Genomic DNA, 24,292 nt, shown 5'->3' on the forward strand with positions numbered 1-24,292 from the left:
CAGCCTGTGCCCGGGACGCAGCACGGGGTACCCCCACATGTGGGTGCTCATGGGCCCCTTCCCCAGCCCGCTAGCCCATGGGGGGCCCTTCGCACCGGTGGTGCACATGGGGCACAGGTATAGGGCAGGGACACGGCGCGGCGGGTGTAGGACATGGGGAGGAGCAGGCAGGAGCAGGCAGAGGGGCAGTGCCAGGTGGGGGAGGCAGGAGCCTGGTGCCTTTCAGCCCCCACAGCGTCATCCCTCCCTGCCCGCGGGCGTAGGCTTTCAGCATCTCACAAAAGGCAGATTCTCCCTGGAGATAAAATCCTGTCGCCTTTGTTTTAGGGAGAAAAGACAACAGCAGCTCCCGGCCCCATTACAGAGTCGTTAAGCAAAGGCATCTCCGGGCTAGGGGCTGGGAGCCACATCCCGGAGCTGGAATGAGGAACCAGCCGGTGTCCTGCCCCCTGGGGTGTTGTGTCTCCTCCAGGACTCAGCATCCTGCCCAGAACGAGCGTCATATCCATGAGGACTCAGCATTCCGCCCAACGGCTATAGCATCCCCCCCACACACACCCTGGACCACAGCACCTCCCTCAGGACCAGGACCAAGCAGTGCAGGGGGGTGGCTGGGAAGCTCCTCAGCCCCACTGACACCCCACATCCCATAGGGACCCACAGACATGTCCCAGCAACATGCAGGGGGAACCCAGACCCGAGGAGGACACGAAGTCCCCAGTGGGCAGGTTCTGGTCAGGCAGCAGGTACCTGGCCCCGGGGCTGGGGCAGGCAGGGCCGAGCCAGGGAGCAGTGACAGGGCCTGGGGGGGGGGGGGAGGGAGGGGGCAGGCGAGGGGGTTGGTGGTGGTGGTGTGTGGGAACATTGCCTCAGGAAACCAGCAGGATTTACTGGGCTACATGCTAAATCCCCCTCACAAAAGGGGCCTGTTCGTGGGGACAGGATGCCGGTGGCTCAGCCACACTTGTTTGGCCAGCAGAGCCTGGCGGATTAAGGACAATTGGTTCAGCCCTGACAGAAAATACCAGGAATGTTAAACAATAAAAACTGCCTCCAGTTGTCGTGGGGCTGCGGGATGCCCTGCGCTGCCTCCCAGCCCAGCCACGGCCCCAGCTGCCCCGTGCCTGGCAGAGCTGGCTCTGGCACAGCCAGCTGGCACAAGGCGCTGCCTGCACCCATGCACTGCCTGCACCCACGGCTCACTCGCTAGGTGAGGGAGGATGAAGCGAGGCCATGGCAGAGGGTGTCAGGTCTCCACTTACCATGTCCTCTTGTGCCCCCCCCAGCTGGCATTAGGATTAACAAACCCACCTCCGCCTCACCCTTTAAAATTGGCTGTGGCCCCATTTTCCAGGGAAGAGGCAGTGCCCAGAGAGCAAGACCACACCAGGCACTGCCCACCCCCCAGCATGGAGACCCCAGCATGAAGCAAGGTGAGGGGCAAGCTTGGCACAGCCCCCAGGGACTCAGCCCGCTCCCCACGCGCTCATTCATGCTCACCCCTGGTCCTGGCCGGGAGCTGGGCAGCCCCTGTGGGCAGCCTGGGCAGTTTGCCCTCCAGCGTGTGAATGCCCCATTCAGGGCTGTGCGAAATGCATTGGTTCTGGCACATTAGCAGACAGCTGGGATCCTTCCCAGGCAGGCAGGCTGCCGGGACGGGCAGGTTTCACACCTGCCAAGGGGCTGTCTGCCTCCGCCTGCTGTGCTGGAGCAGGGGGCTTGTCCCAAAAGAGCAGGGCTGGGGATGAAGGCTGCAACCATGCTGGCAGGGCTGGGCTCCCCCCAGCAGCCCTGTGAGGGGATGACAAGGAGGGGACCCCAGGATGGCTCTTCAAGCCACTGGGCTACCCAGCACACACAATGTATGACAGTCACTGCACCCGTGGCTCAGCCGAGCCCTGCACAAGGTCAGCCACAAGCTGCATCTCCCAAGAGCCCAGACCCCAGTGCCTTTGCAACAGCAGGGAAGACTGAGAGACCCACTTTCCAGCTGCCCCAGGCCCAGATCCTGCCCCACAGCGCCTGCCAGGCCCCCTCCTCTTAGGCTGCTTTGGGGCAGGCTGAGCCAGAGAGTCAGCTTCCAGGCTGGGGGGCTGTGAGCGCAGCTGGGAGCTGGAGGAGGAAACAAGATCCTGTGGCTAACGGCCGGCAAAGCTCGGCCCTAGATGAAACCCTAGACTCAGGGAGCGGGATGGCAGGAGGGGGTGAGACAGCTGCAGCCCTCCCTACCCATGCTCCCGGCAGAACCGGGCACCGCGGGGCAAGGGGGGGGGGGGGGCAAAGCAGGCACCAGACTGCAGGGCCCTGGCACTAGAGCCCCCCAACTTTTCCTCCCAGGGGTGTGGGGGCTCTGGGAAGGCAGCACAGAGACCATAACTCACTTATCTGGAGTCCCGGGGCCGACCTGGGCAGGGGGGACGCAGGCAGTCCCCAGCACGCGGGGCTGGGCCCCAGAGCGCTTTCCCAGACTGGGAGCCCGTGGCAGTTGGGGGATCGGTTTCAGGGTGATGCTGGTAGCGGAGTTCACGGTGGCTTAGTGTAGCAGCGGTTAATGGGGAACAGATGCGAGGGTGCTTTGTGCCGGAGCGGGCCTGGAGGCACGGGAGTGGGGACATCGCTTCCTGCACCTGTGGCACTGCCTCTGTGTCCCCCGGGAACAATCCCAGGCCCCCATTCTGGCTAGGGGGTGGAGGCAGCCCCTGACCCGCCTTCCCAGCTCAGCTGGGCCTTTCGCCCCCCAGGAGCAGCCCAGAAACTGTGCTGGGGTCTATTCCAAAAAAATAATTTATCAGGTCGATATTTCATGTACATAAATACTCATCTCTATGGCTATGTACAGACACAGCAGGAGCCTGGCAGGCAGCGGGGCTCCTGTCCAGAGACACTTCCACCAAAGTGCTGGCCAAAGCCCAGCTCCCTGGGCAATGCCATGGGCATCCTTGGCAGTGCCTGCCCCAGGGAGGCTCTGGCTCCTGCTGCCCTGCAGTCCTCTCAGCCAGGACTGAAGGCTCAGTGCCAAAATGGAGCCCGGAGAGAGGGACACTGTGCCCTGGAACTGTGGCTCGGAGCCCTGCCCACCCACCACTCACACCGGGCAGAAGAGTGAACCTGCGGGAACCCAGACCCGCTCCCCGCAAGGGCAGAAGCGGCCTCAGCACCACCCTTCCCTGCTGCCCTTAAGTCCTCACGCTGGGGTAGGAGAAGAGACGGGGAGCCAGCGGCAGCGGGTCGTGGGTGAAGACGGAGTCATCGGAGGAGCAGGAGCTGGCGGTGTCCTCACAGGAGGGTGAGTACTGCTCGAAGGGCATGGAGAGGTCCAGGTACTGCAGGGAGAGATGGTGCCATCAGCACCGGTGCCATCAGCACCCACCCCACCGCCCACCGGACCCCCCCACCCCTCACCTCCTCCGAAACGGCTGCCAGGATTTTGTCCAGCCCCTCCACGAGCTGCTTGAAGGTGGGGCGCTGCGAGGGCACAGCGTGCCAGCACTCCCGCATCAGCATGTACCTGTAGGGGGGATGAGGGGGTGTTAGTGGGGTCTCACCATGCCCCCTGCCCGCCCTGCCTGGCCGGTACTCACAGCTCGTGGGTGCAGTTGGACGGCCGGTCCATGCGGTGCCCTTCCTTCAGCAGCTTGAAGAGCTCCTCGACGGGGATGCCGGGGTAAGGGGAGCCCCCCAGCGTAAAAATCTCCCACATCAGGATCCCAAAGGACCACCTGAGATTATGTGTGACAAAGAGGGGTCAACCATGTCTCAGGACCCTCCTTGGGCAGGCAGGGCTGTGGCTCGCCCCACAGCACCCTGCGGTGCCATGGGAGCAGGGATGGGAGAGGGTGGCATCACCCCTGAGGAAGATGTGCCCCACTGCTGCTGGCCCCATGGAGTACCCCTGTCCTCCTCATGGGGACCCTCCAGTACTCCAGCACTGGCCTAACCCCACAGCATCGTCGTCCCACACTCGACAGCATCCTCAGCCCCAGGACTCACACATCACTCTGGTGGGTGTAGACACGGTCGAACAGGGCCTCGGGTGCCATCCACTTCACTGGCAGGCGGCCCTATGGGAGAGCAAACCCCCTGCTCAGCCCTGGCTGGGGGTCCCTCTAACACCACCCCCCACCCCCTTCTCCCAGCACCCCTACTCACGTTGCTGGTTTTCTTGTAGTAGTCAATGTCATGGACATCCCTGGCTAAGCCGAAGTCAGCGATCTTCATCACGCTCTCTGCTGTAACCAGCACATTGCGGGCAGCCAGGTCACGGTGGATGCACTGCCGGGGGGGATCATCACCCACAGAGGGTGTGAGATGGCAGATCCAGCTCTGTGTGTCCCCTCCCCATACTCGGAGCCACTGCCTCCCTCCCATAACCCTCCGGCACCGCCTGCACCTCTGCAGTGGTGGGGCCACCCTCACACCGGGCTGTGGAGATGGGTCAGGCTTTAAGCTCCACATTTTTGGGGAGATTCCGCAAAGCTCAGGGCAGTATGTGGTCGGGAGGTTCTGGACAGCCCAGGCTAAGTGGGGGCCCCCTCTCCATGGGGACAGTGGGTTCACCAGGGACACACAGCTCCTCTGTCATGGCCACACTCCCCGCCAGGCTGTGCCAAGCACAGGCAGCCCACACAGGCTGTGCCAGTCCTACCCGTTTGGACTCCAGGTACTCCATGCCACGGGCCACCTGGTAGACACAGGAGACCAGGTCCTTGAAGGAGAGCTGCTCCTCGGGCATTGCAGCGATGTCAAAAGCGTAGTCGGGTATCGGGGGGCGGCGGGCACGGAGGTACTCGCGCAGGTTGCCCTTCGCAGCAAACTCCACGATCACATACAGCGGCCCTGGGAAGGGCATCCACTCTGCTCAGCCCCTGTCTGTCCCATGCTGCCTGCCATCAACTCCAGCAATCCCCATTCCCCCCACCACTCCATGCCCATGCCCTGCCTGCACAGCCCCCTCACCGTCCTGCGTGCAGACCCCCAGGAGGTTGATGATGTTCTTGTGCTTGTCCATGAGCTTCATCATCTCCATCTCAGATATGAGGTCAGCCAGGTCCTTGTCGGTGGCGTTGTCTGTGGAAGGAGGGCCATGTCACCGTGCCAGTTGGGATGACACCGCAGCCTGGCACTGATGCCACCTCTGTGCCTGGGACACTGGCAGAGGAGCCGTTACCTTTCAGCATTTTGACAGCCACGGTGATGGCTCTGTCCGGCCGGTCTCTGTCGAGGCCGTAAGCCTCTGCCCGCACCACCTGGCCAAAGCAGCCTTCCCCCAGGGGCTTGCCCAGCACCAGCCTGGCAGGGACAGGCAGAACCGTGAGGGACCGCAGGGATGGCCCTGCTCCCCACCACTGCATGGCCAAACCCTGAGGGGCAGAGGCGGTGTGGCTGCTCTGCTCTGTCCAAGCCAAGTCCCAGAGCCCTGGGGTACGGCGGTGCTGAGGTGTCCGGTGATGGCCAGAGACCTCCCCATTCAGCACCCACATGCTGCTGTCCCCAGGGCAGCTGGGAAGAGCCGCCCCCAGTCCCAGACCTGCCCCACACAGCACCGTACTTGTCTCGGGGGAACTCCCACTTGGCGTCAAGGGGCAGGTCCAGCTCCATGACCCCAGCCAGCATTGGGGCACAGCTGGAGGAAAGACGGGTGACGCGCATCAGGGATGTGCTGGACTTCCCGGAGGAGCTTGAGTCCAGGGAGAACTGTGGAGAGAGCCAAGAGACATCAGCCATCCCACCCCATGCTCCAGGACCAAACAGACCCAACGGTGCTGCAGAGAGTCCCTCACTCGGAGCAATGGGCGAGGGAGCCGCATGAGGTGGTGGGTTAAGGTGTGATGGTTGCAAGTGGCATTCATGGAGCTGGTCAGTCACCAAGGAACCCCCATGCCTCCCAGGCTCCAGCTTGGCACTCACCTGTCGGATGAGCGGGAATTTGGAGAGCTTGTGGACCGCCATGGGCTCCAGGGGCTGCTTGCTCGACTGCGTCTGCATCCGACACAGCACCACAATGATGATGGCCATGGCCACGGCCAGTGAGCCAGAGGTGTAGATGATGATGTCCATGTACTTGGCCTCAGGGGCTTCAGCTTCCCGCACCAGCTCCTCTTCTGGAGGAAGTTAGTGAGTTGGCCTGAGCCATGGTCTCTGCATGCTGGGGGGGTCCAAGCTCCCACATCAGGACCCCCACCCCTACCTGGCAGGACGGTGAGCCAGGCAGACTGGTAGGAGAGGCCGATGGAGTTCCCCGCCAGGCAAGTGTATTCACCAGCATCCTCCACAGAGACATTGCGCAGGTACAGCACCTCCACCTCGGAGCTGTTGATGTCTGCAGTCTGCCAGGGAGAGGGATCCATGGTCAGCATCCCTCTTCCTTGGGGGGCTCTGTGCATCCCCTGTCACCACTTCGGGGTGGGTGTCTGGGACCCAGGCACTTCTAGCCCTTGTTACCTTGAGCACTTGCACGTAGGGGACCCCGTCGGGACCATAGTTGCTGCCATTCACCTCGATGTGCTTCAGCCACTGGATGTGGGGCTGGGCATCGCTGTAGACCTTGCAGAAGAACTCCACATCGCTGCCTACCAGGGCCGTGGTGTTGGCGGGCAGCCCAGCCTGCAAGATGGGCCTGTGCGGGGACCTCTCTGAGCAGAGAAGAGCAGAGAGGTGTCACCAACACAGTGGCCCAGAGCAGGAGCTCCTGTCTCCCTCCTTCTCCACCCACCATGAAGCCAGAGAGAGCCCATCCTCAGCATTACAGCAGACCAGTGCAACCCAAGCCTGGGCTCCATTCCCATGTGCCCACAAGGGACACAATCAGAGGCTCCTCCGCCCCCTTCCCCATGACTCCTCTGCCAGGCTTGGGGGTGGGGAGCCAGGACCACCGCCGCACTGAGGAGCCCTCACCCAGCACGTCCAGGAGGTAGCTGTAGTGGATGCTGCCAAACCTGTTCTCCACCAGGCAGGTGTAGTTGCCTCGGTCGGAGGGCACCACGCTCTCCATCACCAGGCTCCAGTGCTGGTGCCGGAGCTGCAGAGGGAAGAGGCAAGGCAGCGAGGTGTGATGGTGAGGCCAGACCCCGGGAGGGGAGGCTGCGGTGGGGCGACACGGCCCTTACCCGGATGCCCCCAATGCGGTGCTCCCCCCGGAACTCGCGCCCGTTCTTCAACCAGCGGATGCTGGGGCTGGGGCTGCCCGAGGCTGGGCAGCGAAACTTCACCGTGTTCCCCGCAGGGACCGCATAGAGCTTCTTGTCCATCCGGTGTGGGTGAGTCCAGTAAGGAGCTGGGGAGACATGGGGCATGCAGTGGCAGGGGGCCAAGGGGCAGCATGGAGGCTGCCAACGCTGCTCCCGGATGCTCGTGCTGTGAGCAGGAGGCAGCAGTGCCCCACGCTCCGGGACCTGCCCCAGCTGCCCTCTCCTGTTGGGGTGGCACTGACCTCTGTGCATATAAACAGGTTCCTCATTTCGGTCCCCGTGGGGTCCATCCCCATCACGGTCTTCATCGTCATCACCCGACGCCAGCGAGTCTACAAAGGTAAATGGGTTGAGAGAGACATCCCTGCCTGCAGGGCAGGGCAGGCTGCCTGCTGCCCCGGGGTGGAGCTGGGCCCTGCCGGGGCTCCTACCCACTACAGAGATGGTGAAGTTGCGCAGGATCTCCCCAGTTCCCCGCGCCCGGCACACATAGAGCCCCGAGTCCTCGTAGGCAACTTCTGAGATCTCCAGCAGGCTCTGCCGGAGACGGATGCGATCCCCCGGGATGAGCGGCCTGGACTCCTTGTACCAGACTACGCTGGCACCGCTCTGGTTGGCGTCACAGTACAGCTTCAACGTGTTGCCTGGGTCGAGCAGGAGATGTTCTTCTTCTGACTCCAGCATTGGGCTCTCAAATAGCTCTGGAGAGATGCTGTGAGCACCCACCCTGGTGCCCACCCCTCCCCGACAGCAGGGCCACACCACGCACCCAGCCCAGTGTGGAGAGCACATGGTGTGACAGCCCAGTGCCCAACTCTGCCACCCCGGCAGCGGGCAAGGGCTGGACTCTGCCCTGGAGCATGGGGACATGGCTTCCCCAGAGGCATGTCCCTGTTCAAGGCCACACGTGCCACCGTCCTTCCACAGACGCCTCTCCCAGCGGCACAGGGTGCTTCAGCCCGTCCTGCCTCATCGAACACAGCACCAAATGAGGGCAACAAACCCCCCTGCCCACCCACTGCGGGACCTCCATGTGCCCCAAGCACAACTGGGTCCCCCACAGCCTGGCTGGCCCTGGTGACACACAGGCTGGGCAGTGGCCGTCTGCCTGCCGATGGCTGGCAGCAGGTGTGTGCACATGGAGAGCAGAAACAACCCCAACGCCCCCATAGCAAACCCACCGCAGCCACCCTGCTCCTTCCACCCCCCCACAGCTTCGTCCAGTGATGGAGAGGCGGCCCCCCATGCTGTGCCCCCCCCGCTCCCACCAGCCCAGCCCCGCGGTCAGAACTGTGGGGCTGCATGCCCGGGGCGAGCACACGGCACCCCCAGCTGCCCAGCTGGGGGTCGGTGTTCACAAAGCAGGACCTGCCCCCCATCGGTCCCAAACCGCCTTCCACCCCCTCCGCAGACGTACCTGGCTCCATCGCCCTGCCCTGAGCTGCGGCCGCCAGCACCAGCCCCACCAGGACCTGCAAGAGGGGCCGCATCTTCCAGGCCCCTCCGGCGCGGTGGTTCCCACCCTGCGGGACAGGCAGGGCCGGGGTGAGCGGGGCCGGGCTGGCAGCCCCCTCCCGGGGGCGGGCTGGTCCCCGGGGGAGGGACGCGGCGTCCCCGGGGCACGCCGAGGTGTGTGTGGGGGTGCGCATGGCAGGGGGAGGGGGCGCCGTGGGCAGGGTGAGAGCCCTTCCAGCCCGCTCCCTCGGGGGACGAGGGTGGGGGGACACGGCCCCCGGCTGGGCGCGGGGAACCCGACCCCTCCGGCCAGGGCGCTGGGAGAGGCTGAGCGGGCACGGGGCGGGGGGGGCTGGGGGGTCCCGGGGCGAGGGGGATTCCAGGGAGGGGAGTCGTGTGGGGGGGGGGAAGAGTGTCCCGAGGGAGAGGATCGTGGCGTTACCGGCGGTGACGGGGCTCCCTCGGCGGAGCCGCCCGCAAAGCGCGGGGAGGGCCCGGGCAAAGTCCGGGGGCCGGCGGGCTCAGCGCCGCCGCGCCCCGCACCGCGGCCCCATGGCGGGCAGGGCTGGGTCCGGCTCCGGGCTGGGTCCGGCTCCGGGCTCGCTCCGGCCCCGCTCTGCCGCCGCGGCGGCGGGCGCGGGCACTTTGTAGGGGCGCGCTCGGGTTACAGCGGCGCCGCCCGCCCCGCCCGGAGCGCCGGGGGGGCGGGGGGGGAAGAAGGGGCGGGCAGCGCGGGGAGGGGTCCGGCCCCGAGCCGCGGCTGCTGCAACCGGCCCCGCTCCACCGGACGCCGGATCCTCTGCAAACCGACCCGCCGCCGAGCTTGGGGAGAGGGGGGGGGCGGCCCCCGGGCACTCCCCCCATCCCGTCCCGGCTCCGCAGCATCGTCCCGCGGGTGGAGAACGCGTGGGGCTGCGGGGCACCCGCGGCTGCTCCCTTCTGCCGCCCCCCAGGCAGACCCCACATGTTGGGCCCCCACGCCCGGAGCAGCACATCGGGGAGGGGGAGGCAAGGCCGCCTCTGCCCCCCTCTTCTCCCCTCTGTGGCACCGCGACTGCTGGGAGCACCCCGACCCCGGGGATGCCGAGGGCTCCACGGCAGCAGCACCCTCGCGGTTGGGTGGCCCTGGCCCGGGCTGGGTGCTGTGTGTTGCCGGGTGCCCGGCAGCCCGCTCGCTAGTTGTGCTGCAATTAGTTGCAGGGTTATCGCTGCCGGTGCCATAAAGCGGCTGTGACCCTCATTAGGAGCCCATAACGGAGCGTCATAAAACACCGCGAGGCTGCGAGCCAGCTCAGAGTGGCCCTAATCCGACCCATAAACACTTCGCCTTCGCTTTCCCCATGCTGCTGCCTGCACTGGGGTGGGCAGACCCCACCGTGCCCAGGCCCCGCTGCCTGCCTGCCCACACAGGACCCCTGGGCACTGGAGGAAGCCCAGCCTCAGACCTGCCCGAGCCAGCACAGTCCCCAGGCACACCTTCCCCCGAGCATCCCGCTGCCAGTAAAGAGGGGACAGAGGGTGTCCCCAGCACACGGTCAGGATCCGGCCCCAGAGCTGCTCTGCCTCGTTGCATCGCCGGCTGCTTCATCGTCTTTCTGCTTTGCAAGACCCCCCCGGGGCCGTGGTGAGCCCTGCATGCAGTCTTGCCCATGCTCAGTGTGGATCCTGTGGTTCCATGCGAGGGGTACGGTTGTTACTGTCACCCCCCACCCCGTAGGGCCACGCCAGCAGGGCACAGCCTTGTCCATGCTGCTCCAGTGTGTGAAACCAGCCACTTCCAGCACGACACAGTTTCACTGCAAGGGCTGGTTGGTGCTATGATCTCCCACAGTGCCATCCACCACGTGCTGGTCCCCACCCTGGGGTGCTGGTCCCCCCCTGGGGGGCAGGGGCAAACAGAGCAGTCCCCAGGGCCGGCAGCCCCTGGCAGCTGTTCATTCCTGCCGGCGCGTGAAGCGGACGAGAACATCAATTTCACGGAGCAGCAGCCACCCCTGCAGAGCTCGCAGCATGCCGGAAGCACAGAAAAAATGTTGGGTTCAGCTTGATTCGAACCGAAACCAAATTAAAACCAGAGAGACGGGGTCTTTCCCAGTGCTGGGATTGCTGGGGAAGAGCTGTGACTTGGGGAAGCCTGTGGGAGCCACAGCCTGGGATGGGCATGGAGAAATCCCCCCACATCCCAGACAGGTCCCCCACTGCTGTGTCCGGTGCTGGGAGGGGACCAACGCTGGCTCTTCACCCCGCATCACACCAAGCGTCACTGCTGGGCCAGGGCGATGCCGGGCGCAGGCTGGGGCTGCACTGCAGGTGGCTGGGAGCTGGTTCCCTCCCTGCCATGGGGCAGCACTGGGCCGGGCCGCCAGCCTTGATTTATAACAGCAACTGATGGCAAACAAAAAGCCCTTCACGGCAGCGCAGCCCCACCGCCTGCCGCCTGCTGCCGGCAGCACCACCATGGCCTCCACCACACCAGCAGCTCAACAAGGGGGGATTGTGCCAGCATCGGCATCCTGCGCTGTGGGTGCACCTCTCCAGCACCCTTCTTTGCTGCCCCTGTCCCCCCCAGGCGCTCCCACGTGCACTGCAAGGGGCATGTAGCCCTCTGGCCACTGAGCCGCAGAGGATGGGAGCGCAGCTGCAGTGGGGTGTCCACGGAGGGAGCGCAGCCCTGCAGACAGGGCAGCGAGGGGGCTGGCACGATGCAAATGGGGCAGGGGGACCCCCTCTACCCCATGCCTGAGTGAGAAGTGACCCCCCAGCCAGACCCACAACCTTGCTCATGTGTGCAGGGCTCTGCAGCAGTGAGCACGCATGAGGGGCTGGGCGCCGGGCCGGCACGCTGGGGCTCCATCCTCCCGCCCCTGCCCCTTCCCCCAGGCAGTAAATCATCCCCGCTCCCCTCATGAAAGGCCCGTGTATGTGCTGCCGGCGCAGGGAGCCTGCCTGGTGCCAACAATATTGCTCTTGGAAGGCAGCCGGGGCTGCGGGAACACAGCCGCCCCTTGTGCCTGGCCCCAGCGCTCGCCGCCGCTCCCGCTGCGGTGGCACCTGCGGCCAGCGCGAGTGCGCGCGGCACGGTGGCTCCTGGGGGGGCCGGAGCCCGGGGGGCTCTTCCCTCCTGGAAGTTTCTCTTGGCCTCCCCTGAACGGCTGTTGTTTGGGGCGCAGGCTTCCCGGCTCCCAGCGCTCCGTACGTGCACGGGGTCCGGGGGCTGAGGCCGGTCAGGCTGATGCCGTGTGCCGGGGTGATGTGAACCCCTCGGCACCGAGGCAGTGGGCTGACCCCAAAGCTTGGGGGTCCTGGGCTGGCCCAGCACAAGGCCTCCTGGCCCCATCCAGCCCTGCCAGCCTCGACAAACGGTGGCTTCCAGCCCTGGCCACAACCTGCTGCCCTCTATCAGCGGGGACCTGCCAAGGTGGGCAGGGGCTGAGCTGGAGGGGCAGGCAGCCCACCCCAGGCTGGGCAGGATGTTCTGTAGGGGCCGGGTCCTGCGCTGGAGGAGAGCAGCTGAGCTCAGGGCAGCGCTCCCAGCCAGGCCCTGGTCTCGCCTGCCCATCCTTATCTCCATCAGGGGAGGGACCGATGGAGCAATCCGGCCTGGTTAAGGTTTAACCAGGCAGAACTTGGCAAACATGAACCTGCTGCTCCCTCTGGGAGAGGGAGAACATGGGGCCCGGCCTGGGGGCTGCAGGTGCAGCCCGAGGTTAGGCCAAGCCCCCAGCATGGCACAGGAGCACCCACAGATTGGGGTGCCGAGGGCTGAGCTGGGAGCACGTGGGGCTGGGGCCAGCCTGGCAGCACAGAAGAGGCAGCCCTGCTGCCCCTGCCTGTCCTGGCTGGCACTGGGGCTGCAGCTTGCACAGGGAATGGGGCACATGGGGCCAGGATGGGCACTGCTCCCCTTGGGGACATGGCCCACACTACACGCTGGGCTGGACACCACAATGCCCATGTGGGACTGGAACAAGGCCTGTCCCATCGTGGGGCACTGGGGGCTCCTCCCGGGAGTGGTGTGGCCACAGCAGCGGCTGCAATACAGGAACGGGGCCACCCCGATGCTCCCAGCCCCTAATCGCAAGCAGGCGCCCGGCCCTGCCTTCACATCTGCACCTGATTTACTCGCTGGAGCCAGCGGGGCCACGAGGGATGGCAGCGGTTGGGGCTGTGGCTGCGCTCCCCCCAGCTGAGGGGGGACCCGGGGCCCAGCCCCACGCGCTGCCGGAGGAGCAGACGGGCAGGCTCCATGGAGCTGGCTGCGGCACGGGCAGGGGACGGCGGTGCTTCCGCGGGGGACGTGGCTGGCGGGTGGCTCCATGCCCTGCACCGCGCCTGCCAGCCCGGAAGGTGCTGGGGCTCGGCCCGGCGCAGGCAGCCAGAGCCCTGGCCCGGAGAGGTGTTGCCCGCAGAGGCCCCTGTGGGGAGGAGCAGGACTGGGCAGCCCTGGCCACAGCTGGGCAAGGGCACTGGTCCGGCAGCACGCTGGCACTGGGGAGCAACCAAGGGACAAGGGCCAACCCCTTGTCCTCTGCCTCCCCTGACACGCAGGTGGCTCTGGTGGAGCCAGGCTCCAGCCCCCCTCCCGTCACACCCGGCAGTGCCTGTGGGTGCTGGGGCCCGTGGGGGGAGACCAGCAACAGGATGGACAACCAGCAGAGCAGGGACACCCGTGCGTGATTTTGGCACCCACCTGGTCCGTGCTTGGACCTTCCACAGGGACTGCAACCCCCAGCACAGCCGGCAGGGCCACCTGGTTGTGTCCTGGCACTGCTGCTACTGGGGACAGGGACGTGCCAGGGGTACGGCAGCCCCCTGGCCGCCACCGCTGCCTCCCCTGCACCTGCCCCGGGGAGCGCTTGCACCCATGGAAGGGCTGGGAGCTGCCAAAGCCACAACAGCCCTGCTGTGAGGAGGGGAAGGGGGCAGCGAGGGACAGGCTGGCAGCAGCAGGGACACTGCCCTGGCAGAGCTGTGCACCATGAGAAGTGGATGCAGCCCGCCCCCCCCAGCGCCACCTGCACGTCCGATGGCAGTGCCACCCTCAGTGCCAGCACAAGGGCCTGCACCGCGCCCAGACAGGCCGGGTCCCTGCACTCCGCTGCAGCCCTGCCCACGGAGGAGCACGACAGGTGGCACCGGGCACCCCAGTCCGCCTCAGCAGACAGCAGCAGAGCACCCCTGCTGCGATGGCACTCCTGCGCTGCCACAGCAGTGCCAGGAAACAGCCCAGCGTCCTGAGGCAGTCACAGAGCTTTTTGGCACAAGCTGTACAACAGTTTGCAGAAGAGCCAGCAGTCTCCCAGCCCAGATTGTCCCATCTTCCCCTTGGGGACTGCGGCATGCCCAAGACCTCGCTGGCTTGTCAGAGCAGCACAGAGGAAGGGACTGAAGGCTCCGTCTGGACCTCAGGGTGCTGTGGAGGAGAGCAGGGCCTCTGGGAGGACAGAGGGCAACACAAGTCTCCCACCCCTCCTAAATTTTTCAAATGTGTCTGCATCCTGTTCCTTGAAGTATGGCAAAATCCCAGGAAGGGCTCTAGCAGAGAGACAGCACCCAAAAGTAGTAATAAACACTCTATTTGGAGAGCTTCACCTTAGGGAAACAGCAGATACATAAACACTGTGTACAGGGGAAGGCAAAACTGTCAGTACACAGACAGGAGTGACACACCAGACCAGACAGTGCTGGAAATGGATCCCTCTTGGTGTCGATGCACAGCACATCTAGCGGGCACCTGCCCTGGCACAGCGGGACGAGAGCTAAGCAGCAGAGATTGGAGTTGGAGGCCACCCAGGGCTATCAGGCGCACAATGCTTCCTTCAGTTCATCGCAATTTTCTGCTCATTGATCAGCTCGCAAGGTTTAAAAGGACTCCCTCGGTAGCAGGAGACTAAGGTCAGTCCTCAGCAGTGGAGCAAGACTGGAAAACGTTAGGAAGGCGAACCCAGACCAGCAGGAGCCTGTCCTAGGGTAAGATGGCGGATTCTGCACAGGGTGAAGAAAAACAAAGCTCATGCACAGCCTGGAGTGGGGAAGGGAAGGCACTCACTCCAAGCACTGAGATTAGCAACCAGCTCTCTCTCTCCTTGCTTAACCTGACCAGCACACACACCGGATTTTGGAAGTGCCTCTACAGCCTGGCTCTCAGCCCCGTGAAGGCGTCAGATGCTCCCCTGGCACAAAACGCTGGGAGTCAAGGGCCCCAGAGTGCCCTCCAGCAGCTGCTGGTGCCACGCAATGGGAGGCAGCAGCTTGGCTCAGCCCACGCTGGCAGCACAGCATGCCCATGGCCGTCACCCACTTTCCTGCCGGCCCCACGGAGCCCCACAGGCCAGGGTAGTCCTCAGAGGAGCCCCATTCACATCCTTCTGCCCCGTGGAAGAAAAACAGTAGGATGTTTGCCACGGACTAGCAAAGTCTCAGCTCCATGGAGGCACTGACGCTGGGACAAAGCCACGGGGCGCCTGACTCAGAGCACTGGTGCCAAACATGAGGCCAGTCCAACGCACAGGGCTCTTGCGGTGGGCTAGCAGAGAACAGGCAATGCCTTAGCTTAAGGCAAAACATCTAAAGAACTTGCCCAAAATGCACAGCCGTCTCAGATGCCTGCCCTTCCTTCTGGGGCCTTTTCTAACAGATCTAGTACATCAGCATCATGAAGAGGCCATCAGTCCTAATTTCTGGGTTTGAAATATAGAACATCCATTTTCCAGGATGGTACAAATGTGTAAGAACTTTGAAGAGAGGGGTTGGGCAAGTAGTGTCTAATGAAGGACTAATGAAGGCAGGTTTCCAAAGGATTTGTAGCTTTTTAGTCAGCTAACAATTTGATCAAGTCATACGACAATTTTCTGCTGCATCTAGATTTATTTCCTCTCTTTTCCCTTAAAACCCTCCTTCCCCAAGAGTATTTTGGTGGCAGTAGGGAAAATGCTGCACTTCCATGCAGACCCTGCCAGAATTAGAGATGAACTCACCCCGCTCTACCTTCCTCTGCTGATTGCATTCAGATCTTGGAGATCTCCACCGCTGCCAAGTTTGGCTGAGATTGGCTTAAGTCACAGGGGGTAAAGACACACACGGTGAATGATCACGTACACCTGTTTCCATAGGAAACCAGGCTAAACAGTTCCTTCCTTCCACATGGAAATCCTCAGAGCAGAGGGCTGTGGAGAGCCAGAAGCTCTAACCCCTCTCACAGCCCTCCGCTCCCACCAGCAGCAGTTTGCACACCAGAAGTTGTAAATAGTTGTTAGACAGACCCAAACAACCCAGCTCCAGAACCAACGGCTGCAGTACTGCGAAAGGCTCTGATGGCAATTGGTGGCTCATGAAATTCTGCACACAAACCTGACCGGAGGAGGCATGGAAAGAGATGCCACGCTCTATTTCCTATTTTAGGCCTGTACAAAGCCAGGCGACCTGCACTGTTGCCCATCCACGCTGCATAAGCACTGCTTGCTACAGTCTAGGAGCTCTTCTCCAGCAAAAACCACCTCTGAGCATGGATGCTGGCCCTCCAGGTGCAGGAATCCATTACTTGCTCTGGTGAGGGAGGAGGTGGCCACTACCAGCCTGTTGCCAAACCCTCCTTATACCAGATACACACTTCCTCTCACACCGCACCCACCTTCACAGGAAGCAATTACACAATGAAAACTACTCTAAGGGAGTGAAGTATTTGCTGTCTAGCAAGTCTCTTCCAGCTGGATCCTTTTTCTGACAGATTCAGTCCCCGTTCTGCTCAACGGGTGCATACAGGAGGGTAGGGCTTTGCTTATCCAGAGGGATAATGAAACCATTGTGGGCTGGCAAAGGATGTGCGTTCTTGGGCCACCAACAACTCCAAGAACAGTGCTGAAACTTGCTCTAGAAGTCTTGGCTGAAATAACTGTAGCCTCCTGGGGCAGTTGACTCTTCCCGGACATACTGCTGTGGTGGGAACGGTCCGACAACCGGCACTGCTCCTGGCATCCTGGACATCGAGGGGAGCGAGAGGAAGAGAAGGGAAAAAAGGAGACAATGTCAAAAGTGCTCTGAACTCTGCCAGCTGCAATCACTGCTCAGCAGGCATGGCTGTCAGTGGAGTGACAGCCTACTGCAGCCAAGTCAACAACCTGCCAGAAAAGCTTCCAAGTGCATCCTTGCCCTCCGTGCGTGTGTGTGTGTAAACAGACACCTTTAGCACGGCAGAATTAGCGATTGCACAGCTCAAGGACTGTTAAAGAGCTCCATTACAAAGCAAGTATCCTGGATGTCCTCAGACTGCAGAAGCTGGCCTGGAACAGGACTGAATGGCTGAATCCAGAAGCAGCTTTCTGAAAGGGAGTTATGTGGCTGCAAAACCTCGGACAACATCCATATCCTGAAAGGGAACACTTATGCTTGTGTGCTGGGAACATCCTCAGTGTTACCTATCTAGAACAGGATTCTTGCTGTTCACTGATCTGGTTGTGCCATTCAAGAGCTAAAACTTTCCTGTTTTAGGATGACAGATGGAGCATGTGTCTTCCAATCCAGAACTCCAGAGAGCCAAAGGACCATGGGGCTGCTATTCTACAGACAGGCAGCTAGAGATCTCAGTTTTCCTCCTGTCCTCTCTGGGACATTTGGCTAGAAGCCTGTCCTCACTTCAGCTAGGGTTTCCTAATACCTCTTTCTTCTAAGAAGCTCTCTGTACCAACCCAGGGTTGTTACTGAGTCTTTTTTACCGAAAGCTTTGAAATTAGAGATCTGAACTTTGACAGTGTCCAGAACAAGTATTTTTGGTATTGATCATCTGGCAGCCCAATTTTTTTGGATAATATATGCAGTGGATGTCATTATTTAACTCACCAATCTAGGTACCTGGAGCGTAATGACTACATGCCAAATTTTAAGACAAGCAACCCTGGGAGAGATTAAAATGGCAAGCAGATCTCCACTGGGCCAGTCTTTAATTAAATTAAAATCTCAGTTGTTACACAAACAGTGTTTAATGGGGGTCAGGCTTGATATGCTCACAGCAAAGGTCCAAACTGATCAAGAACCAAAAGCAACCGCAGGGCACTTGTACTTGAGCAGCATCCCAGAGCTGGCTGCAGAGGGAGCTGCCGAAGTGAATCAGCTTCAGGACAAACAGCGCAAGCCTGCGCAAACCCTGCTGATCTGCTTGCAAGTCAGCTGGAAATACGCATTCAAAACTGCATTTCAAGTTATATTTAACCCATCGATTTGAACAGTGAGGCTGTAAACACACTTAGACAACAACATTACTTACTGATTCTTGTGTTTGAAGCCACTGATGTGAGCTTGGTACTGCTCTATGGAGTTCAGTACTATGTTACATGTGCTGCAGGGGTACCCCTTCCCAGCTGAAACAGACATCAATGTTAGCACACACAGCTAGCCAACAACTTGGTGCCTGAGGTAGAAACAAGTGAGATAATCAATCACTTGATGTGTTAAACAACCGCTAAACAAAGTCAGATAACAAGTCAATAGCCTGACCAGGCGGGGAGGTCGCAGAGTCCCACTACCCCACCATGTATCAGCCAGTCACAGCGAGGGAATCACTGAGCCAGAAAAGCTTTCCTGGTCAGAACATGGGTTTGTTTATCTATAAAAACAAAGACACATTTCCTGTAAACAGTTCACAGTACCAGACATAGTAAAAATCTCCGCATTAGGACACCAAATCTGGTGCTATACTAGCTTTGCAACGCCATTTCTCTCCCAAATTCCCGTTTTTCCTGATTTGTACATCTCATAACAAAAAATGAGGGAGATACTTAATTTGTAAGCTTGTAGTGTTTCAATAAAAAAAGCAGCCAGAGGAGATTACACACAATGTCCAGTTCCACAATGCAGCATTCTGCTAAGCCTTGCTGAGGTGCCAACTGAGAATATTAAGCTCTATCCTCAAGCAGTTTGGTTACAGTCAGCGTATCAGTTAACTGCCAGAAAAAAAAAAAAAAAGTTTCCAACAATAGTTGTACTAGACAGATCAATGGTTTTGTGTAACATGACAACTCCAGCTGGAATGAAAGTTCGGAAGGTCACAGATAGCAAACAGGCAAGCACGGCAGCACAGCTCAGCACCAGAGTCTCTAACACGGGAAAATCCTGGCAGTTGTCCTCAAGACATTAAGTGCTCCTCAGTTTTGGCTTGCTAGGGAAGGGCTCTGCCTGGGAGCCTCACAAAGAAAACATTTCCTTAAGGTGAAAAGGGAGACTCGCCCCAGGGGTGCAGAGCAGCATAATCACTGAGTGAGAAGCTCAAACACATGATGTGGCAGACATTTCCCCACCTGGTTGCTGCACCTCTGAGAGGTTTCATACTCTAGTGGGATGTTCAACTCTCAAAACAGAGCTGGACCTGGGTGGGAAAGGCCAGAGGAGCCGTTACAGCCCTCCCTGCAGCATCAAGGTCAAGATCTCTCTGTTGCAAATGTGGCAAACTGGTGTGTGCACAAGGTTGCCTAAACTGCACTCCTGCAGCCCAAACCGGTTGTTCATAGAGGAACTTTAAGCAGACAAACACCTCAGTGTTGCACTGTGAAGAACACATCTTTACCTGCTGACAGTCAGAAAGACGTTTAGGGACAGGCATGGCTGTTAGCACACAGAGATGGGCGAAGAGAGCAAGAGAAAACATCCCTGAGTGCAGCCCATCACATCTGAGCAGCCCTCGATTACATCCCAGGCTCTGAAACCTCCCCTCAACAGCTGAAGTGCCATGGAGATGTGTCTGTGGGTACACGGGTACCGCCGGCGCTTCAAGGGAGACACCCCTCACACAGGCAAGGGCACTGCCCGCCCACCCAGCCCGCCTGGGCTGGGGCTCCTGCCACTGTCAGCGCCTGAGTCACACTGAAGTGGAACCATTCATCAGGCCCCACTAATTAGGTAAAGAGCAGATGGGTAACACTAGATACCAAGCACCTTTTCCATCTCCCACACGACTATGCAATGTGGGAGAGAATATTACTTGGATAATTGAGTCTCATTTCTCTTAAGTGCTACCAGTATCTAAAGGTGGCCTGCAAAGAATTAGAATTAATCTTCTGCTTGTGTGGGCTTTTACAACAGAGAAAGAAGCCCTTGAAGAAGATTTTAAAATGATTTGTCTGCTTATTATTTACCTCAAGCATCCAGCAGGTACTAAGACTTCTAGGTCCAACAGAAGGCTGCTGGGAGGAACAAGGGAGTTTACTGTGAGCTCCTAATGCTTTCATGGGACTCCAAGGGCTTTCAACATGTAGAAGTGCTCATAAGCAGCAGATCATAAACCAAATGAGTTTTAACTGTCTGACTGAAGTTCTTCCTTAATAGGTCTTTCCCCCCCCCCATTTCTGCTTGCTCCAGAGAGAGATGCATTAGTTCATCAGATGGAAGTGCCCACACAGAGGTAGAAAGGCATTCAGGGAGAAATCTCTCTAGCTTTCATGTGCTTTGAAGCAGCAGGTGCAGTTAAACCTATTTCTTCCATCTTTGGCTAGTCCCCTCTGAAGACATTTTTTAAGCACTAAATGCCACTTTTATCTTTCCATTTTGGATGCAATCACCTAGCTAGAAACAGTACTGACCAAAATCCCTGGATTATCCACAGAGAATAAAAAAGACGTGTCCCAGATTAGACAACATTGCAAAACACAACTCAAAGCTTGTCACGAGCGGCTACAGCCTAAAACCTCTCTTGCTGCCAGGGGGTTAGAACATCAACCAAATCAATCTTATGGTGTATAATCAAGATTCTCATCACGAGCAATTCTCCCCTGCTCCCTCTGCATGGACTCTCTTGTCCAAACACCCGTCAGACACATACTGTCACTCTACCACCCTGCTTCAGCTATTTGTTAGCCGGCCTGCTGAGAACTCACCCATGAAGGACGATGCCGATGCATCAGGGGTTCGGCCATAGTGTGCCATCAGCTTGTGTTTGGTCTCTTGCTTTCTGTGCTTCTTGCCTACATAATGCTGCTTTGCCATAAGGGGGTTGTTGAAAGTGGCGTGACAGAGGCTACAGAACTTGTCTGGGTCAGTAATGTCCTTGTTCTCTTCGTTAGAAGACACAGTAGAGGTGGGGAGGGTAGCAGGATGTTTCTGTGGGGGCACTGCTTCTGTAGGGTGAATCCAAACTCTTGGTCAGTCACAGAACTCAGAGTTAAAAACCTGTCACTTTATTTCCCCAAACCCCGTATTAAAATAACCCATGACACCTAAAATCCAAACCTAGACAGAGAATGTAAGACATCTGGATAAATACACGTTGCTCCTACCTCTTCCCTTAACACTGCAGAATTGAAAGGCATGTGGTAAGACAAGCCAGAGTAGGACAGAAAAACTTTTAGCATTAAAAAAACCCCAACATATTTGCATATTTCTCCTTAACATAAGCATGTCTGTCTTCAAGAAACCCTGGACATGAATGAGCTTCCACCTACTATCATCATCACCCAGCTAGAACATGGGTACAAGCACCTGTGCAGCAAAGGCAAGTGGGTTTCTAGAAACACGGTGCAGCCACAGGACTCGATCCTGAACTGAAGTCATGAGGAGTCTTGCCTGAGAAACAGCACGGGCGGGACTAGGTCTGACGCAGGGAATCCACACAGAGAAGCGTCTCTCCTGTCTGACAGAGAAACCTGCACCCTCTCATTACGGGCTACCAAGGACCAGAGAGCTCCTCTCACACCAAAATGGAAGGTACGCACCAGACTGCTCGTGTGTACATCCACCCCTTCCTGAAGGTTCCTCTCATACCCAAAAGCAAGGGCTTCAAAGAACAAAAACATCCTGTGGGCCACCCAGACCCCAGAGATGGGGCTTTGTTGTGCATGCACAACCTAGCAAAGCCATGAAGACACCCCGGGACAAAGTTTCTGCCTGGAAGATCCCAGCTCAGAGCTTGCACAAGCTGCCATCCTTAGGTGCACTCAAAGGCTGCGTTTTCCCTCTGTCCTGACTGGCTACAGCACCCCAGGCTCTCGGTTGCCCCTATCCACCCTGGACAGAGGGTCTCTCTCCCCACTCACTGGGCCTTTCTGTCTGCTAGCAATGAGATGGCACACACAGGCAGCTGCACTAGGTCAGCCCCGAGGTCTGCCTGGACTGCAACCCATCATGGGAGCAGTCAACGGCAGGTGCCACAGGAAAAGCACAAGGTCAGGACAAGCACATACTGATACTTCCCAGCTGTGCTCTCCCAGTCCCTGGCTACCTGCAGCTCAAAAGTCCCCGAACCTCAGAGGCTACATCTTTGTAGTCGAGCAGGCCTGATGAATTTGCCGAATCTGAGTTTTACCAGTCACTTCAAGCCCTGTAAGCTTTTAGTGAGCTTCGTATCCTGTGACAGGCATTTCTACAGCTTAACATCATGCTCCCTGAAGACTGGCTCTCTCCTGGTCCCTGCACACAGGATGGGTACAATGATGCAAGCTGCATTTCTCCCAAACAAAGCAAAAAAAGAAACCCGCACAACTTTTTGTCAGCACCAGCCCATGAAGTAGGCTGCTGAGAGAAGCTGTGTCTCTGGAGATGCACTGCTGACTTACTCGGTTTCACAGTAAAGAGTACGCACACTCTCACAAGAGCTTATGCTTGGGGTCCAATGAGCCTCTCAGGTTTTTTATTGCTTGAACAGCCCCTCGGTACAGCACGAAGATGCTGCAGACAGTCATACCTTCCACTTTGGTGGACTGCTGCTTCATGTTCTTGGCATGAGTCTTGCCCAAGTAGTGAGATGTTGCCACGGCTGGAGAGGAAAAGGTCATGTTGCAGATGGGACAACACTTGTTCCTGTCTTCCCCGTTGGTGCCTTCCTGCTTGCTGTCCTGTGCACACAGAACCGCAGAGTGGCTGAGGTTGGCAGGGACCTCTGCAGGTCACCTCGTCCAACCTTCTTGTTATGACAAGAAACACGAAGGTTTGGGGGTTTAAGAAAACAAGGTAATTGGAGACATTTGGGAGATCAGTTGAAGTAGTGGGAGTAGCACTTCCATGATGCAACATCACTCTCTCCCTCACTGGAGAGTGTTTCTGCGCCACATTATTTTTTTGTAACCCATTAGTGAATGACTCCAGGCAGAGGGGCAGCCCTGGCCTGTATGGGTTAAGGACAAGGTTAAGTGTGTTGTTGCCACAATTGGAACAGGCAGCCTTTTACTCTGCAAGGTGTGAAGTGAGCAACACAAACATCGCAATCAGCTGGGTCATCTGCAACATGATGCCAGCAGATCAGGCAGCAGCAGTCACTTCTAAGACCAACACTATGTGCGAAGGCATCCGTCTCTACCCCTCACCCCCCCGCCACAAATGTTGGAGGGTTAGGGATTAAAGCTAAAGCAATCATAAAAGTAGAATCTGTTTCCCAAATGAGTCACAGGGCAGACAGATGGCCGAGTGGAACGTAGTGCCTTTACTGACCAACAGACCCCAGCTACCAGCTGAGGAAACCTAAATAAGTAAAAGCAGGATTGCTCTGGAAAGAGAATTCCAGTAGATGTGGTCTCTGTGACAGTAGGTTACACAATGACACTCCTGACAAGCCTTTGCTCCTATTCACCTTTTCCTGTCCTTTCAAGCAGGACTATCAATAAAAGGCAATGTGCATTTGTTTAAATGTGGAAGACATACTCACAGAGGCTGCTTAAATGCAAAGGGCTGCAAGAACTGCCCTCACTGAGACAAGGCTTGGCGACACACCTGCCACTGAGCTCTTCAGTTCTCATAGTGCCCTTTCTGAGAGCGTTTTCTTCATTTATTCATAAAGGTGCCCTGGCCATACAACAGCCTTTAGCCCAGCAGCTCCCGCTCGGCGGTATTTAGGCCCAAAGGGCTCTACGCTCTCCTCACCTGCTTCGCATCCAGCCTCATCTTCTTCCCGTGGGCGAGCTCCTCTCCGCCGTGGATGGACAGGTACCGCCTCACCTTGTTGGCGTGTTTCTTGCTCTGGAGAAAAGCAGAGAGAAACGCGTCCACCCCGCCGCCCCGCGCCCCACGGCCCCGCGCCCCACCGCCCCGCGCCCTACCTGGTAGTGGGCCAGCCTCTGGGACTCGGAGATGAGCAGGGCGCTGCACACCTTGCACTGGGCCTCGGTGAAGATGTGCCCGTTCTCCCGGATCAGGCGGTCCACTGCGGGAGACGGGGGGAGGTGCGGGGGGTGTGGGCACAGCCGGGGTGTCAGCGGCCCGGCCAGGCCGCAGCGAACCCCACGGGACCCGGCTGCCCCCCGGTTCCTCACCTGCCTCCTTGCCCACCGGCAGCCCCGCGGCGTCCCCGTTGCTACCCGCCCCGTCCGCCATCGCCGCCACCCCGCCCCCCGCCGCCCCCCGCCGCTCTCGCGAGAGCCGCCCGCGCCCCCCCCCCGCGCCTAGCAACGGCGGCGCGACCTCCCGCGAGAACGCCCGCACGTGCCCGCGAAGGGAGGCGTCGGCGGCCATGTCGGTTGTGGGCAGGAGGGCGGGGGACGGCGGCTCCCCGAGGGTCGCCGCCCGCCCCGCGGGGCTCGGTCTTTGCGGGCCTTTAAACGGCGCAGCGGTTGCCGCAGCGACGGCGTTACGCGCAGCTTTTGGCGGACCGAGGCTTCACAGGGAGGGGGGGTGAAGGCGCCCCCGCCGCGCTAGCCTCCTCCTGGGGAACCGGCACCCGCTGCCCTGCTCGCACCGGC

The 24,292-nt window shown here is 59.5% G+C and overlaps 2 protein-coding genes across 6 annotated transcripts; both read right to left on the reverse strand.

Annotated features, from left to right (window-relative positions):
* Positions 1-2,799: 2,799 nt before the first annotated feature.
* On the reverse strand, positions 2,800-9,229 carry FGFR4 (fibroblast growth factor receptor 4). Of its 2 annotated transcripts, none has more exons than XM_074916541.1 (18): positions 9,085-9,229; positions 8,605-8,710; positions 7,619-7,831; positions 7,430-7,519; positions 7,107-7,273; positions 6,895-7,018; positions 6,442-6,632; positions 6,188-6,326; positions 5,908-6,101; positions 5,549-5,694; positions 5,168-5,289; positions 4,957-5,067; positions 4,646-4,836; positions 4,150-4,272; positions 3,991-4,061; positions 3,582-3,719; positions 3,403-3,508; positions 2,800-3,323 (listed from the first exon to the last, which is right to left on the reverse strand). In XM_074916541.1, exons 2-18 carry the CDS (start codon positions 8,675-8,677, stop codon positions 3,177-3,179), a joined length of 2,346 nt encoding a protein of 781 aa, XP_074772642.1. In that variant the 5' UTR covers positions 8,678-8,710; positions 9,085-9,229; the 3' UTR covers positions 2,800-3,176. The 2 variants fall into 2 exon arrangements, with proteins under 2 accessions (XP_074772642.1, XP_074772643.1); XM_074916542.1 differs by having other exon boundaries at positions 7,619-7,888.
* A 4,973-nt stretch (positions 9,230-14,202) lies between these two features.
* ZNF346 (zinc finger protein 346) lies at positions 14,203-24,077 on the reverse strand. Of its 4 annotated transcripts, XR_012634410.1 has the most exons (8): positions 23,867-24,077; positions 23,654-23,757; positions 23,478-23,573; positions 22,306-22,456; positions 20,504-20,743; positions 17,902-17,995; positions 15,620-16,617; positions 14,203-14,627 (listed from the first exon to the last, which is right to left on the reverse strand). XR_012634410.1 is itself a non-coding variant. In XM_074915993.1 (7 exons), exons 1-7 carry the CDS (start codon positions 24,063-24,065, stop codon positions 14,573-14,575), a joined length of 939 nt encoding a protein of 312 aa, XP_074772094.1. In that variant the 5' UTR covers positions 24,066-24,077; the 3' UTR covers positions 14,203-14,572. The 4 variants fall into 4 exon arrangements, 3 of the variants coding, with proteins under 3 accessions (XP_074772094.1, XP_074772093.1, XP_074772095.1); XM_074915993.1 differs by lacking the exon at positions 15,620-16,617; XM_074915992.1 differs by having other exon boundaries at positions 14,203-16,617.
* Between the last annotated feature and the right edge of the window lie 215 nt (positions 24,078-24,292).

Source organism: Athene noctua, chromosome 12 (assembly GCF_965140245.1).
Source record: "Athene noctua chromosome 12, bAthNoc1.hap1.1, whole genome shotgun sequence".
Taxonomy (NCBI): Eukaryota; Metazoa; Chordata; class Aves; order Strigiformes; family Strigidae; genus Athene; species Athene noctua.

What these genes read in the sequence shown, in the direction of transcription:
- FGFR4 (XM_074916542.1), bottom strand. Translation starts at nt 8,677, where the DNA reads ATGCGGCCCCTCTTGCAGGTCCTGGTGGGGCTGGTGCTGGCGGCCGCA. An exon ending in TACACCCACCAGAGTGATGT is followed by an intron (nt 3,720 to 3,990) that starts GTGAGTCCTGGG and finishes ACATAATCTCAG; the next exon opens with GTGGTCCTTTGGGATCCTGA. An exon ending in TCCAACTGCACCCACGAGCT is followed by an intron (nt 3,509 to 3,581) that starts GTGAGTACCGGC and finishes TCCCCCCTACAG; the next exon opens with GTACATGCTGATGCGGGAGT.
- ZNF346 (XM_074915992.1), bottom strand. Translation starts at nt 24,065, where the DNA reads ATGGCCGCCGACGCCTCCCTTCGCGGGCACGTGCGGGCGTTCTCGCGG. An exon ending in AGAGGCTGGCCCACTACCAG is followed by an intron (nt 23,574 to 23,653) that starts GTAGGGCGCGGG and finishes GCTTTTCTCCAG; the next exon opens with AGCAAGAAACACGCCAACAA. An exon ending in ATCGGCATCGTCCTTCATGG is followed by an intron (nt 17,996 to 20,503) that starts GTGAGTTCTCAG and finishes TGTCTGTTTCAG; the next exon opens with CTGGGAAGGGGTACCCCTGC.